Source organism: Artemia sp. Qi Xiang Cuo, chromosome 21 (assembly GCF_049724085.1).
Source record: "Artemia sp. Qi Xiang Cuo chromosome 21, ASM4972408v1, whole genome shotgun sequence".
NCBI lineage: Eukaryota > Metazoa > Arthropoda > Branchiopoda > Anostraca > Artemiidae > Artemia > Artemia sp. Qi Xiang Cuo.
The window spans coordinates 41,131,952-41,152,398 of NC_142814.1; the positions used below are offsets into that span (position 1 = coordinate 41,131,952).

Sequence of the window (20,447 nt, forward strand, 5' to 3'; positions counted from 1 at the left end):
TTGAAATGCCTATACGAGGTTGCCACAAAATTAATGTCCATGCCCGTCATCAGTATCCCTTCTCACAGTGTTTTCCACGGCTGGTCAGTTAACAACTGAAAAATCGAGTCAAAGGGAAAACATTGACTTGTTGCTTTTTTTACAGCCAAAATATCTAGCAGTTTAGTTTTCTTTGCCCTAAGCAATTTCAAATCTGGGTTTTCGTGATATTCATTTATTTAATCGAAGTTTCTTTTCATTGAGGCATTCAAGTCCAAGAGGCATTCACTTCATTCTTCGCTAAAATTGGTAAGAATTTTATTTCCACAGTTACTTTGTCTCGGCCTAACCTGGACTTTAGATCTTACCTCGGGCCGTCTTGTGTTAAGTCTATGTTTCAAGAGACAGTAACAGTAAGTGAAATTACTAAAATTGTTAATGGCTTGAAAAACTCGTCCTCATCTGGGCCAGATTCTATCCCTAATGGGGTAGTTAAATCTATTCTTCCTTCAATAGTATTGCCTCTAACAAAACTTGTTAATCTTTCATTTGAATGTGGAGTTTTCCAGGATGCTCTCAAGCGTGCTCGGATTATTGTTTTGTATAAGGGTGGACCAAGAACTGATCCGGCAAATTATCGACCAATTTCAATTTTATCAGTATTTAGTAAAATATTTGAAAAGGCTACACTTTCTCGTCTCCTTGATTTCTTAAAACCTAAAAAATTTCTTCATGATTTTCAATTTGGTTTCCGAATGAAGCACTCCACTGAACATGCCTGTATGATCCTTTTGAATTTTATTCATTCTGCGTTAGAATCGGGATTGATTACGGCTGCTATATTCCTAGATATTCATAAGGCTTTCGATTCTTTAACCCATTAAATTCTTCTACCGAAGATGTCTCATTTTGGCATAAGGGGAAATGTATTTTTTTTTTGGTTTCAGTCTTATTTGAAGGATAGATTAATTTCTGTCGATCCACTTTTCCGGTCACCCTCGCAAGTGAATGTTGGTGTCCCCCAGGGATCAGTTTTAGGGCCTGTGCTATTTTTGATTTATGTAAATGATCTTTATTATATTGTAAAAAAAGCACGAACGTATTAATTGCTGTAGACTTTGTCATCCTAAGCCTTCCTTGCCAATAGTGGCAACTATAGTTCGCCTTCTTCTGATGTCCTTGTTTGTTTTGCTGATGACAGCACATTTGGCACTTTGGGAAATTGTGAATCCGAGCTTCGACTAAATTTTGAAAATTTGTTTGAGAGGGTGATTTTGTGGCTCAATGCTAATTATCTTACCCTAAATTTTTCTAAGTCCGGTTTTTTGATTTTTTCGCGTGTTTCTCAGGTGTATCCCCAGTTATCAGAAATTCACCAGCCAAATGAAATAATTCATAGATCTAAAGACCGATATGTTCGTTTTTTGGGCATTCTTGTTGATGAACCTATCTTTCAAACGTCACGTTAATTTTATTAAAATGAAGATATGCAGGAGTCTCGGTATTTTAAAGAAACTTAGACATACTTTTCCTGCATCAATTTTGAAAATCCTTTTTCACTGTTTGATCCAATCTTACGTTTCTTACTGTCCAATAGTGTGGATGTCAACCTTTCCTTCGCTGTTAAAACCACTTTCTAAGGTTTACAACAAAGCTAGACACCTCATTCAGGAAACTAATCGTTCATTAGTTATATCATTACTTGATCTTGAGTCACAATACATTCTTTCATGTGCATGTTTTACTTTTTCTCAGCTTCATGGTGGCCTCCCCCGGCCCCTAAGTGTTCTGCTATCTTTTACCTCTGATCAAAATAATTATAATCTTCACAATATGACCAATCATGATCAAGTTCCATTCCTTCCTTGCATAAGGTCAAATTTTAATCCTCTAATGGCCTGTCATACTGTTTGGAATAAGTTGCCTGAATCAGCTCGAGGGTGCCCCTCATTCGGTTCGTTTAAAAAAAAAATTGTAAAAAGTTCTTTGGCTTCGTAGAAGTTATTTTTAATTATGTTTTTATTTTTTTTAATTATTTTTTGGGGGGAGTCTATTTAATCTAATTAATTTATTTATTGTATTTTTTCTATAGTTTTCATTTTATCTATATTTTCTTTTTTTCTCCTTCGTAAGTGATCATTTTAAATTTTCTTTTGCTTTTCATCTCTGAATGAGCAACTCATTTGTCTCCCCCATCTTTACAGGCCAATGAGCCTCTGGGGGAATGATAACATGTAATATTGTATGTGTATCTAATGAAGAATAAATCTTATCTTATTGACTTATTTCATATTATTCAAAGTTTGAAAAAAAACATTTTAATTATAATTCTTGTTGTTGAACCCAGGTAAAACTGAGAGTTAACCTCAGCAAAGTAGAATACATCAGAATCAGTGCTACTTATAACAGTCGGTCTCGGTTCTGAATTTCAAGGGGTTTCTACTCATGATTTATTATCAACTCCTAACAAAACGCTCTTCATCAAAGCCAATTTATAAAAAGGAGAGGAATGTCGTCAAATCCTAGGGTTTACCAAAATAGGTTTAACCCTTCAAAAATTGTTTCAACTAAAATGTGTCAGAAATTTCTTCATCTTTAGGTAATCCCTTGTTTTTTATATAGCATTTCCAGGAAACTAAGTAGTCAAATTGAAATTTTCTTGAGGTACAAAAATTTATGCAAGGAATTTTGACTTGTGGTTTATAATTAGTTGCAATATAATGAAAAATATTTGTCACTGTACAAAATCCAAAAATAGAAAAATGTTAAGCCTAAACTGGGCTTCCAAACCCAAAAAGTATTTCGAATTTAGCACTTGACAGGCCTTTCTATGTTCCCATAACGAGACCATCTTCAGAATCATCCTGCTTTTAGATTTTAGTTCATTGGAATAAAAAATTCATAGGTAAATCTCAATACATTCATCATTACTTAGTCTCGTTTCTCATTGTTTTAACTTGTGCCTTTTCATTTGAGTAATTATTAGTGTCATCAAGTTGTTAAATTCCGTTTCCTTAACTTTTTACTACTTGTATACCACAGGAGTGTAAAATATAACAACAAATTTAATGCCAGATGTCAGAAAAACTGAGGAATAGCTGCCCCCCGCAATACTAGAGTTTTGCCCCCCCCTTAAATGTTCATACTGGAGTCTACCAAAGTCACAGCTTCCTGGAAAGTAGTTACCCTTCCTAAATTGTGTTTAGATCAATAACTTCTGATAGCCCCACGCCCTTATTGTTGACCAAGAGGGAACTCTTTTCAAAAATAACGTACACCAGGTGGCACGTACTAAGTGTGGCGGAAGTGTACCAAGCGTGGCAGATGTGTGTCACGCGTTGTGGAAGTGTACCAAGTGCGAAAGAAACTGTAAAAAGCGTCGCGGAAACTATGCTGAGCGTGGCAGAACTGTGCAGCACACATGACGTTCTGAGGTGTACATTAAGCGGCAAAAAGGGGATGCCCCTCTGTTTTTGACACTTGGTGACATATCGGTAGGTAAGATGCCATATTATTTTACCAAGCATCGGAAAAATATTCTAGCCAGATTTCTCTTCATGACGAATTTTTTGTTTTTTAATAAATTGAGCAACATACGCAAAAAAAGCTTGAATACTATTGCGAAATTTTCAAATCTTGTATATTTTTTAACAGTAGCCTACTCATGTATCCTTACCTCTCCGCCCAAAAAATGCTCTTGTTTTTTCCTCCTCATTTTTTCACTTGCCTACCAATTTAATCACCTGATTTAACAATTATTTCTTTCTCTTCAGCACATTTTACAATACAAATTATGCAGTTTGTTTAAGAAGCCAAAAAAGCTCAGAATAAATTACGAGAGAACGAATCAAGTGAGCATTTTGAATTAACCTTGTAAAACATGAAAAATACTTTTCGTCCTCCCCGTTTATTTTTTTGAATTAACATCGTTGGCATTATGGGTTAAGATCAGGCTAATTGGGTGTTCAAGCTATTAAAAAGTATTATCAACCATTTAGTAATCCGAAATGACTTTATCTGTGAGCATATATGTAACCATAAGTCTGTACAGCCTGCTCTCAAACTCAAATTACATTTAGTCGGGGTGGACTCTCAAATGTTGCGGAGGAAGGCTTTGCTAGATAAAATGCTCTCTAAGCTTGTAAGCCTTGGTCATGTTACATCCATCACGATTGTCACGGACCTGTTGAGAGTAAAATAGCAAGAGAGATGGACTTAGCCTTGTTGTTTGTTGAATCTGTATCAGTAGATACAAGTGTCGTGGCAGTCCCCGTGATTCAGCCACAACAGAATCAATCCAGTTTGTGGGGTACATATGACGGAGTTTTAGTAGTCAATGCTATACATACTTCGCCAGCAGCTGAATCTAGCACGGCTCCAAAGATTCTCATAAGCGAAATTATAGTTTAAAGGAAAACTATTCCAATCAAGATTTATAAAATAGGTCTCAGAAATACTTATACGAGGTTGCCGCGAAACTAATATCCGTAACCCCCCCCCCCCACAAGTGTCCCTTCTGAGAGCGTTTTCCAAGGCTGGATAGTTAATCACTGAAAAAAGGAAAAAACCCTCAGGGGAAATATAGACTTTTTGCTTACTTAATAGTCAAAAATACCCAGCACTTTAGTTTTCTTTGTCCTGGGCAATTTCAAATCTGAGTTTTCGTGCTATTCATTTATGCAATTTAAGTTTCTTTTAATTACTTAATTTTATTCAAAATTAAAAAAAAAACTATTCAAAATAGTCTAAATGCAGTTCTGTTGTTGGGAAAACCCAGAGTTAACCTGAGCAAAATAAAATTCATCAAATTCATTACTATTTTTACCAGTCTGTTCTCAATCTCACAGGGTTTTATAGCAATACTATAATATAACCCCGTAACTAAATACTATTTTAGAAAGCCAATTAATAAAGGGGGGAGAGGATTTTCGCCACTGAATCTTATACTTCACCAAAGTAGGCTCAACCCTTCAAAATTCATTACGAGTACCTGGAAGTGATCAGCAAATTTTTTTCAAACAGTTCGTGGTAACGAACTGTAAGTAAGGAGCGACCCGGCTCAATGATAATCGAAACTGTAGAAAACGAAATTTTGATACCAATAAATACATCAAAAGAATCAGATTTTAATGCTGATTTCAAATATATAAGTTTCATCAAGTTTAGTCCTACATATCAAAAGTTACGCGCCTGAGAAAATTTGGCTGATTTTCAAAAAAGGGGAAAAGACCCCCTAAAAGTTATAGAACCTTAATGAAAATAACACCATCATATTCAGCGTTTCAGAGAACCCTACTGCAGAGGTTTAAAGCTCCTATCTACAAAAATGTGGAATTTTGCATTTTTTGCCAGAAGAAAGATCACGGGCGCGTGTTTATTTGTTGTTGTTTTTTTTTTGTCCCAGGGGTGATCGTATCGACCTAGTGGTCCTAGAATATCGTGGGAGGGCTCATTGGAATAAAAATTATAAGTTCTAGTGTCCTTTTTAAGTGACCAAAAAAAATGGAGGGCAACAAGGCCGCCTCCCCCGCTCATTTTTTTCTCAAAGTCACCCGATCAAAATTTTGAGATAGCCATTTTGCTCAGCATAGTCGAACATCTAATAAATATGTCTTTTAGGATGACTTAATCCCTCAGAGTTCCCAGGGGAAGGGCTGCAAGATATGAACTTTGCCCATTGCTTACATTTTGTTTTGATGATTGGGAAGTATACAGACACTTTCAGGAAGGATTTTTTTCTGGGGGGGGGGGGGTGGAGGAGGGGGTTACTCGGGAGAATCTTTCCGTGGAGGATGTTTCTTTGCGGTAAGGGGTATTTCTATGGAGGGGGCGCCAGATTTCCAAGCATTATTTAAAAAACGATCAGAAATTATATTTAAAAAAAAAAAAAGTTTTTCAACTGAAAATAAGAAGCAACATTAGAACTTAAAACGAAGAGAAATTATTACGTATATGAGGGCGTTCTCCCCCAAGTCAAAAACTCCCGCTTTACGGACCAGTTTTTTTGGTACTTTCAAAAGAGCTATCTATTCTCATTAAAAGGCTTTTGTGATTCAGGGGTTTGCGAATTAATTTTTTTTAACTTTTATCGTAAAGAGCGTGGTATTGACTAAGGGGAGAACACCCTCATATACGTAATAAAATATACGTAATAAAAAAACAATAAAAAAAACAAGCGATACGGCTCAATAGTAATCGAAAGTTTTAAAAACGGAATTGTGATGTCAATAAATGTATCAAAAGAATGGGCTTATAATGCTGATTCTAAATATATAAATTTTATTAAGTGTAGTATTACTCATCAAAGGCTACGAGCCTGAGAATATTTACCTGATTTTTTAAAGAGGGGGGAAACATCCCCTGCAAATCAAAGAATTATAATGAAAATCACACCGTCAGATTCAGCGTATCAGAAAACCCTATTACATAGGTTTCAAGCTCATATCTGCAAAAATCTGCAACTATGTCTGCAACGTTTTTTTTTGCCAGAAGAAAAATATACGAATATAGAAGTTTGTTTCGTAAGTTAATTTGTAAATTACGTCAGAACCAAATTTAGAGACAGTCATTTAGCAAAAGACGAGTAAAATTTTTATGCAAATTTTTTTTACTTATTCAATGACGGTGAGCCAAAATAAAAGCTGTATTAACTAAAAAACGATCAGAAATTAAATAAAAAGCAAGTTTTTTAAACTGAAAGTAAGGAGCGACATTAAAACTTAAAACGAACAGAAATTATTCCGTATATGAAAGGGGCTGTCCCCTCCTCAACGCCTCGCTCTTTACGCTAAAGTTTGACTCGGTCTCACAACTTTATTTTTTAAAACAATAAAAACTTTAGCGTAAAGAGCGCTGCGTTGAGGAGGGGACAGCCCCTTTCATATACGGAAGAATTTCTGTTCGTTTTAAGTTTTAATGTCACTCCTTACTTTCAGTTTAAAAAACTTGTTTTTTTTTATTTAATCAACTTAAAAAATTCCCGTGGTTGCACTAGTAGCATTTTCAGGAAACTATGTATTCAAATTAAAATTTTCTTAAGGTATGTAAATTTCTGTAAAAAACTTTGATTTACAGTTTACAATTATATATATTTATTTATTTGCAATATATTTGCAAAATATTTATCTTCGTAAAATATTCTTAATGGAAAAAATATTAGGCTAAACTAGGCTTCGAAACTCAAAAAGTATTTCAAGTTTTGTCACTGACGGGCCTTTCTATCTCCGATAACGGGACCATTTTCAGAATCATAGTATCTTTAGTGTAAACCTCTTTTTAGTTCTTTCTTTGTATGCCTTTTATATTGGCAGATGTAATGGTTTACGTAAATTCCAAAGATAGACGATAAACGTTGGTACATGGTCTTTATTAAATAACGTGAGAATACACAAAGAGAAAATAAGGTTACACAAGAACAAATAGCTACGACGAGGGCAAAAGATGGACTGCCTTTAGATATGAAGCAGGAATATAACTGTCCTGGAATGGAAGTTCCAGCTATGCCTGGGAACGGGCCCTTTCCCACGACTAGCTTTAGTCCCAAGAGCCCCCCTGGAATGCTCTCGTTGACACATAAATGCCCAAATAACTAAGAAATGAGATACCCGGAAAAGCTTCTCGAATTGATGTTAAATACTTTACATTAGATTCAATTTCATTGAAATACAAAATTCATAGGTAAATCTCAATACTTGACTACATGCATCATTACTCAGTCTCGTTTCTCACTGTTTCGACTTGTGTCTTTTAATTTGAGCAATTATTATCATCATCAAGTTGTTCAATTCTGTTTCTTTGACATTTTACTAATTGCAAGGTATACCACAGGACTGTAAAAATATAAAAGAAATTCAATGTCAGATATCAAATGAACTGAGTGGGCAACTGCCAGCCTCCTCTCCCCAGGCCTAGAACCGCCAATGGTAAAGAGTGAGGTATCGAGGAGGGGGTAGACAACCTCATGTACGGAATAACTTCTGTTTGTTTTAATGTTGCTCCTTACTTTCAGTTGAAAAGGGTTCTTATTCTAATTAAACGGCCCTTGTTTTGCATTAGTCATTTTTAAAGAATTAGAACAAATGTCAAACTGCATAATTGATACTTACCCGAAAGTCCTTAATTAGTTGTTTTCATTGTTTTGTGTCTTAGGTGTGTTGTGTCTGTTCGATAGGTACAACCCAATGGTATTTTGTAAAAAAACGGGGCTGTAAAGGGGAGGGATTACAAAAATCTTCCTTGGAGATCAAAAACGCAGAAATACGCTTTTTCGCCGGAACAAATTCCGGTTTGCTGTTCGCTTACATGCTTGAGCATGGAGAAGGCTTTCGAGGGATCTTAGAGTGAACTTACTTTAAATCTATTGAGCCAAGGGTATTTCAGAACTGTTTTTCTTCAGTAACACTGACGTTCTTCTTTTTGAAAGTAATCCTTGTTCTCCAATAAAGCCCTTTTGACACTAAAACCTTCAAAAATATATTAAGTAGACTTTATCAGGTTGGCTTCTCAAAGGCTCAACTCATAATTAGACTTTCGAAAATATACTAGAACTTAGTAATATAGTAAAAAAGTCGTTCGATGGCACCTAGCTGTAAGTTCTACCCATCCCCAGTGTTTATGGATGGTTGCAAGGCCGTCCCCAGGATTTTTTGGGGGGCGGGTATACACAAAAAACTCAAAAAACGCATACAAAATTTGTTTCTATCTATTATTGTTACGTTTTTACAAGTCAGACAAACATTGGGGGGGGCGGTCAAACCCCCTACCCCCCCCCCCCTTGGGTACGGCCTTGGATGGTTGCAATTAAAACTGATTGGTTGACTTATCAGAAAGTTGTCAAACAAATAGAAATTACTTACTGGTATCCATGTCATAAATCTTCCCGCAAGAAAGTATCCATTTACAGTCCCACGATTTGCACGGTATACTGACTGCAAAATAAAATTAAACATTAAATTTGAACATCAAATTAAAAAAATTGAAGATAAAAGTTAACCTAAAATTGGACATAAAATTAACATAAATTAAACTTAAATACAAAACTACATAGACTTAATTAATTTAACCAAATTAATTAATTAATCAATTAAAATTAATTAATTAATTAATTAAAATTAATTTAAACAAAGTAAACTTACATAAATTAAATAACATAGATAAATTTATCAATTAAACATGATATATACACTCAAAATTTGTCATAACAATCACCACAAAAAACACTAAACGAAGACAGAAAAAAAAGATTGAGCAGATTCTGGAGTCGTTGTCATATCTCGCTGTCAACTCGGAGTCGGACTGATTTTTAAGAATGGAGTTGTTATAAGAAAAACCTGGAATAAATGGACACTAGCTAGAGAGAATCTAACTACTATTCCCTTTTCTATGGGATATTAAAACTTCTAAATCAAAAATAGTATCAGGCACGAGATATTTTCCAACAAGTAGAAGATATAGTAAATATAGTTCAAACAAGTAGAAGACATAGTCTATCAACTTATATAACTGGTTATGCAGATAGCTCCCAGTCAATTCTTACTAAGGAGACGATCGTGTAACCTTATACAACGGGTAACTGAATCGAGTAACCCTCGCAGTTGTGTAGCTGCTGTTGGACCCTTGACTACTGATACTGGTTTCTGCAGGCCCTTCAACACAACTTTGCCATTAGTGTAATTTCACCCCTCCTTCCCCCAAAAACGTGTATTACATTCACAACCATCACAAGAAAGCGTACGTTTCATTCCTTTTTTATACCTTTCGTCCGACAGTTTGCACTATTGGAACTAAAATGGTAACCTACATTTGGACTTCTGATGTTGTTTAAAAGCTTTTTTACTTAAAAATTTATTAATTTAAAAGCTTTTATTAATTAGTACGAAGTTCAACAATTTGGTACACTTGACTTAATAATTATGGTTTTATTACTCCAAAATTTGATAAATCCAAGTAAAATACTGTGCGTATTTAAAACACCCCTTATCAACGATTTCTGCGGTTATTTGTTATTTAATAGGCTCAGCTTTATGGAGTGGTTTTAATTATAGAGCTCATTAAGGAAAAGTGAATTTGCTTTTTAGAGGAAAAACTAATTTCGGTGAGATAGAGAAATTACACCCGCAAATAAGACAAAGTTCGATTCTTTCAAATCCGTTTGCATTTTTTGAAGCCTTTCATTTCAACTCACTATAAACAAAGCAACTAGATAAAGGTGCCCATAGGAGAGGGTTAAGTTTGCTCACCCCCCTTTCCCCCAAGAGGAATAAAAATGTTAAAAAGGTAATATATTATGTAATATTCAGAGAAAAATATAACGTTTTATTTCTCGAGGGAGGTAGAGATAACTTTGTTCTTCCCTTAGCATATTCGCCCCGCCCCTCCTTAGAAAAAAATATCTGCAGGTGTCCTTGCAATTAGTACCCTACAGAAAGTTGGCATATTTAACTGATTTCAAAGGCAGCGCAACTAATTAAATCGTGAAATGGGCTCATTGTATCATTATTATTATTATTTGTTTTACCAAGGGACTTCGTATGGAAGGAGTTACCGTAGAAACTTTGGAAGCAGCTCATTTGATTAGAACTGAAAGTTCTAGTGCCCTTTTTAAAAGTAAAAAATGACTGGAGGGTAACCAGCCATACGGGCACAGATCAAAGCAGTCATTTTTGCATTTTTTTGAATAATGCTGAACTTGCGTGTGTGCCATCTTAAGTATCTTGGAATTTTGGAAGTATCTTGGAATTCTCTGGATAAAAACGGAGTCAACAAATATTGTGATTCTTTCACAGTTACTGTTCCCTGCTCCATCATTTCCCTAAGAATGTTTTGAAGTTTATTTTTCCCTTGTTCTCCCTTATTTCCTTTATTGTACTTCAGTTTGGCCATCTACTTTTGCATCTATTTATAAATCAATACAAATTTTGCAAACCAAAGCACTTAGGATCCTTTCTAATATTGACTGTTCAGCTTCAGTATACAGGTCTTCCAGGATATTTTCTATAATTCAGATCTATCTGATTTCTATTTCCCATATTTGCCATGAATTTGCTTTAGATCAACTTCCATCAAGATTTTCTACAATTTTTATAACAAAGTCGCAATATCATAATTACCCCACATCTCATAGATCATATTTTTTATTGGAATTGTGACCCAGTATACAGAAGTTTTCAGGGGGGATTTTTTCTGGTAGTTGGGGGAGGGGGTCGGGGGTTACGTGGGAGGATCGTTCCATGGAGGAATTTTCATGGGGGAAGGGACAGTGCTATGAAGGTGCCGCCGGATTTCCCAGCATTATTTAAAAAAAATTATCAGAAATTAAATTTTAAAAAAAACTATTTTTTCAACTGAAAGTAAGGAGCAACATCAAAACGTAAAACGAAGAGAAATTATTACGTATATGATTGTGTTCGCCCCCTAGTCATTACCTCGCTCTTTACGCTAAAGTTTTTTTTTTGTACTTTCATCAAGCTATTTATTCAAATCAAAGGCCTTTGTGATTAAGGGGTCATTCTTTAAGAATCGGAACAAAATTTGAATTTAAGCGAAAAGAGCGGGGTACTGACTAGAGGGCGATCGCCCTAATATACGTAATAAAAATATACAAATACTGAAGTTCGCTACGTAAGTTAATTCGTAAGTTAAATCAGAGAAAAATTTCGAGAAAGCCATTTAGCCAAAAAAAGTAAAATTAGTATGCAGATTTCGTTTTAATTATTCATGTACGGTGAGCCAAAATCAAAGCTGCATTAATTCAAAAACGTTCAGAAATTAAATAAAAAAACAAGTTTTTTCAACTGAAAGCAAGGAGCGACATTAAAACTTAAAACGAACAGAAATGATTATATACATGAGGGGGTTCACCCCCTAGTCAATACCTCGCTCTTTACGCTAATGTTTTTTTTAGTACTTTCAAAAGAGCCATCTATTCTAAATAACCGGCCTTTGTGATTCAGGGGTTTGTGATTAGAACAAAATTCAAACTTTATCGTAAAGAGTGAGGTATTGACTAGGGGGACGAACTCCCTAATATATGTAATAAAAACATACGAATATAGAAGTTTGTTACGCAAGTTAATTCGCAAGTTAAGTCAGAACCAAACTTCGAAAAAGCCATTTAGCCAAAAAAAAAGTAAATTTAATATGCAAATTTCGTTTTAATTATTCATGTACGGTGAGCCAAAATCAAAGCTACATTAATTCAAAAACGTTCAGAAATTTAAAAAAAACAAGTTTTTTAACTGAAAGTAAGGAGCGACATTAAAACTTAAAACGAACAGAAATTATTCCGTATACGAAAGGAGCGGTCCCCTCCTCAACGCCTCGCTCTTTACGCTAAAATTAGACTCTGTCTCACAACTTTGTGTTTTAAAACAATAAAAAACTTTAGCGTAAAGGGCGAGGCGCTGAGGAGGGGACCGCCCCTTTCATATACGGAATAATTTCTGTTCGTTTTAAGCTTTAATGTCGCTCCTTACTTTCAGTAAAAAAAAAACTTGTTCTTTTTATTTATCTCTATATGAAATGAGCAATTTTCTGGGACATTCCCAGTAGCTGCTTGTTTGGCGAATGTACTGGTTTGCTTTGAGGACATAAGACAAGAGTCTATTGTTTTAAAAAATAAAGTTGTGAGACAGAGTCAAACTTTAGCATAAAGAGCGAGGCGTTGAGGAGGGGACCGCCCCTTTCACATACGGAATAATTTCTGTTCATTTTAAGTTTTAATGTCGCTCCTTACTTTCAGTTGAAAAAAACTTTTTTTTCATTTATTTAATGTCCAAAAAAGACCAAGGGCATTCTGGTGAAGCTTCCAGAGAATGCTGAGGGGTGTGTTGTACTAAATAAAAACACACTATGTGCATGCAGGTTGTCAAAAAGCGCGTATCTCAGGAATGGCTTAGGGTATGAAGTTGGAACTTTCGGGAAATGAGGAGAGGCATGATCAATTGACCAAAAGGCAATACGTGTACGCTACTACTACTACTACCGCTAATACAACTACTGCTTCTATTGCAGCTACTATTAAGGCTTGGAACGGCTCGGAGTATTAAGTTGAAACTTAGAGAGCTTGTTGTGGGGGATGTTGAACTAGCCAATAAGCAATGTTTGCATACTGCTGCTACTACTACTACCGCTGCTATTACTAAAGCTACTACTTTTACCATTGAAGCTAAGGTAATTAGGGTGAAATTTTCAAGGAATGTTCAGAGGATGTTGAACTAAATCAAAACACTATGTGCAATGTGCATGCAGGTTGTCCAAAGGACGCATCAACAATGTCCAAGGAACTGCTTAGAGTATTAAGTTGAAACTTCCAGCGTATGTTGAGGGGGTTTGGAAAAAAAAAAGGTGCTAATGAGGCTAAGGGTTTTAAGGTGGGGCCTTTTGGGCATTTTGAGGAGGATGCTAAACTGGATCAAAACACACTATGTACAAGTGGATTATCGAAAGGGTGTATTAATAATATCCCAGAAAACAGCAAACTCTAGAGTATTAAGCTAAAACTTCCAAGGCTTCTAATATTACTACCACTTTTGCTACTACTTTTGCAGGTACTGCTACTATTGAACTAAATCAAAATAGTTTAAGTGCATCCAGATTATCAAAATGCCATAGGCGGGATATCTTAGGATTAGAATAGGGTATAAAGTAGTAACTTTCAGGGAAAGTTTACTTTGCTTTTAAACTAAATCAAAAAGCACTATATGCATGCTGATTGTAAATAAGGGCTATCAGCAGTATCTTAAAAACGGCTGAGGGTATTAAGCTAAAACTTACAGGACTACTACTATTACTACTTCTGCTACTACCATTGAACTACATTAAAAGGGTTGTAGTGAATCAAGGTTATCCAAATTATGTTTTGGTCTTTAGAAGGCATGGGGGCAGTCAGACCTGCTTTCACACGTTTTGAGTTTAAACTGACTATTTATTGGGTTTCTGTTGGTTTTCAGTTTCATTTATTTATTGATGGGGATTTACGCTAGTTTTACGCCTAAAACGTTATTTGACTGTTTTTGCTAATTTTCAGTTTAATGTAGCTCTTTATTTTTCTTTGAAAGGTATTTATTGAAAAAAGTATTTTCAAATTAATACAATCTTGAGACTCAAAGAAATTTCTTTCCTTACTGGCCTAAAACTTCACACAGGAACCAATCAGTTTTTAAAAGAGAGGTGGGCCTATATTTGTCTCTCCAGAATTCAGGAGTAATGTGATTGACTTAAGAAAATACGTCTCAAAAGTCAACCAATGAAATCAAATAACCTTTTCACAATGTAAATTATAGGAAACTAATCTATATTTCTCTTTTTGATCAAACTGAGAAATTTGCGTACGACATTCTTACAAGATTCAAAAACAAAAATCGGATTAAACTTTCAAAATTGAAAAGGTACGCCATGGAGATGGTATAGCCTTCTAAAAATTCCAAAACGACCGTTGACAAATGCTCCACCTGACTCCCTCGTCTACAATTTGTGCTACAGAGGAGAAGGGACGAAGTTAAGCATTATCGTGCTCAAGGTCGTATCAAGGTTTTTAGTTGTTGTTTTTTTAGGGGGGGGGGCGGGGTTCTTTACACGAGGATTTTTTCGGGGGGGGGGGTTACACAAAAAGACCTAAAAACTCATTAAAAATAGTTTATATCCATTTTTGTTACGTTTTTACGAGTAAACATTTCGGGGGGGTGGGGGGTGTTCAAACTCTCGAACCCCCCTAGGTACGTCCTTGATCGTGCTAGATTCAAAGCTTGTATAAAATCTATTTCTCAACCAGTTTCAGTGGTATTCAAGCAAATAAAGAAATACGTGATATGAAATCAAATTGAAGTCTTAATAAGGTTGCTCTCAACCAAAAAAAAAGGATAATCAAATTATTTATTCATGCGTACGTTAGAAAAATCATGACGCCGCATAATAGCCAATCCGTGCTTTGATTATAAAAAAAATAAACAATCGTCATAAGTACAAACCAGTCTGGCCCTAAGAGGGTGAATTAGAAACTTTATGGGGGGGGAGTAGACGGATTGGTAAAAAATGGTAAACATAATTTTAATCTAATGTTTTACAATATGTTACAGGATAGTCATTCGGACCAGTCTCAAAGATCTGGGGGGAGGAGGAATACTAACCTCATCCCTCCTCTCCTCCTTGTTGCAGGAATGATAAAGTAATAGAAAACATTTATAATTTTATCATGACTAAAAGTTTAAAATTGGAAAGTTTTAAACATAATATCTTATGTAACTAATAAACCTGTCCAAGCATAAAACTGGGCTCGGATTCTTCATACGGCGGTTTGTTGCATAACATAAGTTTCTCATGAAAAAAAAATAGTTGACGATCATCCCAAGCCAGGGTATGAAAAAGAGCGTTCTTTCTGGTGGATGGGGATTAAAATATCATAATACAGGGAAAAGAATTTTGGGGCATTATTTTCCAAATTTTTGCGAACTGTAATTTGGACCAGTTTCAAAGACATGAGGGAGACTTTCGCATCTCTTCTCCCAAATAATTTCTGAGACCACACGTTTTGTCCTAATAAGGACAAAACGAAAAACAAGTTCGCAAAGAATAGAAAACGAGGACAATAATAGCCAGTGAAAATCGAAGAAAACTTCATATATTGAAGTTATTGAAAGTTATTGTACACATCCAATCAAAGTTTTGAGATATTCATTTTGTCCAACGTAGTTAAAAGTTCTGGAAATTAGGTCTTTTAGGATGACAACCCCTCAGAGCCCTCAGGGCAAGGGTTTAAGTTATGCTCTGAGAGCTTATAATGTTTTAATAGAAAGCGTTGTTGAAGAAACTTCAAAAAGGGCTCATTTGATTGGAAATTGAAAGGGTTAGTGCCCTTTATAATAGTCGAAAGTGATTGGACAGCAACTAACCCCCCTCTCACGCCCACTATTTCCCCAATGCATTGAAAATCGAAAAAAACTGCTATAAATCATATATTTCGATCGAGACCTCCGCTCCACAATCTTCAGTGCAGAATAAAATAAAAAAAAGGTAATAAAAGGTTTTTCTGTGTGCATTCTCAGATAATCAGCAAAGCCAGAGTGACATAAACTACTATGCAGGTGTATTTTAATTAAATATTTATAGAGTTGGTTAGTTTAGGTTAGGTATTTAAAATAATGCGTTCTTGGCGGCCTGCTTTCCATAATTCTTTGTTGTAGTTTCCGTAATTTTGTTCCTAAAATATTACATTATCATCATATTTAGGTATATTTCATTATGATTAACTTAACTTCACTTCTTGAGTGTGGTCGGGATAACACGTAAGTATCTAATAAGAAAATGTAGATACAAGTCTAGGAGGGGGGGGACTTGAACCAATTTGAGATTGTTAAGTAACAAAAGACACAGTGCCGCCTCCTTTGGTTTCAGTTATGATTCTATGAGTCTGATCTCCTTTGGTTTCAAAATATATTAATACGTTTAATCGAAAATTGAAAGTGAAAATTGGATAGTTTGAAAGGCAAAATCTTCAACAATTCAAACATCAAGCTAGGGCATGAGTAGGGTGATGGGGGCTGGAGTACATTGGTAATCAAGATAACCAAACAATTTCTCATGGGTCTCAACCCCCCCCCCTTTGTACCTAGGTAGGTTTATAGCCCTAGGCTATGAACAAGAATTATCTCTTTTTTTAATTTGCATTACGAAATATCTGTTGAGAGAATTAAGTACAAAAATAATACAAATGAAAAAAAATCCACAGCCTTTTGTATATGACCTGGGGCTAGCCTACATTACGGAACTAGGGGGTCAGCAATACAATTGCTGCAGCAACGAATGTTGTTTTATTTTGAAGGACTGTTGAATGGGGAACCGAGCTGTATTATTCTTTCGGTATTATAGCGTAGGACATCATCCATATGGCTAATATGGGAGTAAAGTTCATTTGTGATGCAAATGGATGTTATATTTAGATTGAGGATGCAATTCTAGGTATATATTTGCACATTACGGGGGTGGGGGTATATATTCTGTGAATATATAGGTCCTAAGAAATTCATGAATTTCTTAGAAAGACTGGAAAAACAAGGAAAACAGTGAAGATAAAGGCTTTCCCCTGCAAAATGTGTTAACTAGGATTATTTTGCATATTATAGAGTAAGAAATGTTTTCTTAATGTTTCCTTATGTCCAGCTGGACTCCTAGGCTTAAAATACTGTTTGGCCGGTTGGCTAATTTAAAGATTTGTATATATATACACTGTCAAATTAGCTATCTGGTGGTACCCCTTACAGCGTAGTGTCTAGTTAAAAAAAGGAAAAAAAATAAAGAAGGCATCTTGTACAAAATTCACCTTATGTTTTCTCATATATTCCGATTCAGTAACAAAACAAAACATACACTGGTTTGTCTCACCAATACCAGTTGGCTATCCCCCTGAGCAGGCATGTACGTAGGGGGAGAGAGAGGGGACCACCCCCCGAAAATCCTAAAGTTTTCTGAATTTATGGGCACTTTTTGTTCGAATCGTCAAATGCAATTTGTTTTTATAACTGAACTTGCTTTACCCCTTCCCCCAAAGAAACACACAGGCGTATGTACCTGCCCCTGAGGTATATTCATGAAAGTCACTCTCACATTCCTCGTAGAGCTCTGGGATTATCACACAATTAGTTCAAATTATTTTTAGCTGCATTGGAATTGCATAAATGACATCGGCCATGGCCTACCATTGGCTCTCCTTCGCCCATATTATCAAAATATATAAACAATTAGAAATATGCTAAAATTATTCCGAAAACTATCCTTATTAGAGAGACTCCAACTACAGTTATTCCAACAATTTTTCCATCTCAAAATTAGCTGGAACAAGTGAATCTACCAGCAACTAAGCCGTCGATTCGACGCCCTTTAACTACTTCCATAGTTAACTATGGAAAATGTCCTGAAAAACTATCGAATAATCGTGGAATATAATTTAAAGTTTCTTAAATTCAGAGGAAGGGGTTTAGACCCGGATACCACTTGAATTTTTGGCATTTTCTGTGCAAAATTCTTTTTTTACCTAACGCCACAACAGCCAGAGTCACTTCCAGTGTAACTTCGTCCCGAGCTCTCCCCCCCCCCCAGTGGCCGTTCCAGGCCTGGAACCGCCATTAAATTCCTGACGTTTAACATTAAATTCCTTTTGTTTTATATTATTACACTCCTGTGATTTACCTTATCCCCCCCCCCAGATTACGAGGCCTAAAACCGCAACTGCTCCCCTTCCCCCAATGATGAGATATAGCCGTAGGCTATACACAAAAGGCTGGGTGTTTTTACTTAATATAAATTGGTTAATACGGACCAACTATTAACGGGAAAATAATACAAAGCACCAAAAATGAGCAAATTTTTGTATACAGCCAACGAATATTTACAGACATTAGGAACAGAGCTGCTCAAAAAAGGGGGGGGGCCGAGTCAACTGGCCGGAGTGACACAGCTGGGAGCCACACCAAGTAATTTTATAATGTATTACAGGTAATTACTTGGTAAAAAAAAAAAACTGTCTTCCTAATTTCGTAACTGAGATAAATGAGCAATTGAACAAGGTCTAGACCTTACTCATCCATCCAATCACCTAGGACAAAACAGTATATCCAACCCGATAATCCGAAAATCAAGCCCAAAATAGAGCAAAATCAGCACTAATAAGTGTAAGTCATTGTCCAAAAACCAAACCATAACACCTTAAATCTACAACATTTTAATATTCCCCAGGTATTCACCACATATCAGGGCTCCTCGGATGAAAACTCATTGCCTATGTAGGTTACGGCGCTTAATTTTCGACAAAAATGATTATTATATTTAGAAAGAGCATAAAAAAGGCATCGAGTGGTATGTTTACTTTATTTGTAAGTCAATAATATGATTTGTAAAAAAAAATACCAAAAAAGGTACCTAGGTTAGGTTACGTATTTAATATATCCCATACTTTACCCCCACTCCCCTAATATGCAAATATATAGCCTAAATTCGTTTCTAAACTATTATATTTTCATCGTATTTTGTTTCATTTCATTAGCATTAACCAAACTTCCCTTCTCGCGTGTGTTCCAGCTAACCGATAAGTACCTGTAAAAGTTTTTTGGTAAATATATACCAAATCATATTATTGAGTTAGGAATAAAGTGAATACACCATTCGATGCCTTTTTAATGCTGATTACGAATATAACAATCATTTCTATCGGAAATTAATTTTAGCCCCCCCCCCCTATGTATGCCAATTCAGGGTTTATATTTCTATATTAGGGGGGGGGGGTAAAGTTTAAACTTACCTCCCATTTATATCAGAAATAAAATTTGCACCCCCCCCCCCCCTAATGTAGAAATATATACCCGGAATTGTCATATATAGGGGGGGCTGAAATTCATTTCCGATATAAATGATTAGTAGCCTATATTCGTAATCAGCATAAAAAAAGGCATCGAATGGTGTATTCACTTTATTCCTAACTCAATAGGCTAATATGATTTGGTATATATTTACCAGTTTTTTTGGTGGTTTCGTTGGAAACTAAAATTATCCTTCTCCCCCTGGATTTTGAAAAATGCATTTTCTGTAAGTTCATTTTTAAAACATAAAGGAAAAATCGAGACTATCGATTATTTGAAAAGATCATGTGTAGACTATTATCACCAGACGTATATTACCTAAACGAAAAATTACAGGAGCTCATACTTACATATACGCTAACTCCAATAACAAGAAGAACATATACAACAATAGCTAGGATATCCCATGTTCCTAGTGCAGCACCACCTGAGACCATGTTTACTCTTAACCGTCTGATTTAGGACTGAATCAGTTTTCGTAGCCGTCAAAAAATCAGACTTTGTTAATAGTATCAACAAAGCGTGCGCGCAAATACTTTACTCGTCTTCGTTACGTAAGTGTCCAAGTTGTATAACTTAGCAAAGGATTCTGTGTGACGCAGGTGCGTCGATGGGGGGGGGGTTTAAAGAAATATAAGGAGTAATGGCAACTGTTATTTTACAAAGTCTAGGAGAAGTTATTTGTTGTTTACACCTACCACCTGATTACTCCCCCCCCCCCTTAGATTTTTATTTTTTTTTCGGGGGGGGGGGGTATTTTCGTTGAAAATTGTCTTTCGGTACTTGTGCATTATAACTAAACCAGCGCTATACACGAAAGAAGTCATGTTTGGTCAAAGCTAATGAAATAAAATAAAATAGGATGGAAATATAATAGTTTAGAAACAAATTTGGGCTATATATTTGCACATAGGGGGGGGTGGGATGTAAAGCATATCTTATATTAAATACGTAACCTAACCTAGGTACTTTTCCCCCACCCCCCTAAACCCCAAAAAACAATCGTTTAAATAATATAAGCTCAAAGAGAAACCACGCTTTGCAATCCACCTATCTCTTGCAAATAGCCATTTGACGGGTTTCGTGTCTGGTTTCCTTGTACAATCTATAGCGTTGGTTTAG

At 35.6% G+C, this 20,447-nt stretch overlaps 1 protein-coding gene across 1 annotated transcript in view; it reads right to left on the reverse strand.

Moving 5' to 3' along the window:
* Positions 1–19,769, reverse strand: part of LOC148939551 (sodium/mannose cotransporter SLC5A10-like) — a 200,568-nt gene extending 180,799 nt beyond the window's left edge. The window contains exons 1-2 of the mRNA XM_089107078.1: positions 19,676–19,769; positions 8,835–8,906 (exon numbers count right to left, since the gene is read on the reverse strand). Of these exons, the coding sequence (XP_088963204.1) occupies positions 8,835–8,906; positions 19,676–19,762 (159 nt within the window). The 5' untranslated portion in view covers positions 19,763–19,769. The remainder of the gene's footprint in view (positions 1–8,834; positions 8,907–19,675) is intronic.
* Between the last annotated feature and the right edge of the window lie 678 nt (positions 19,770–20,447).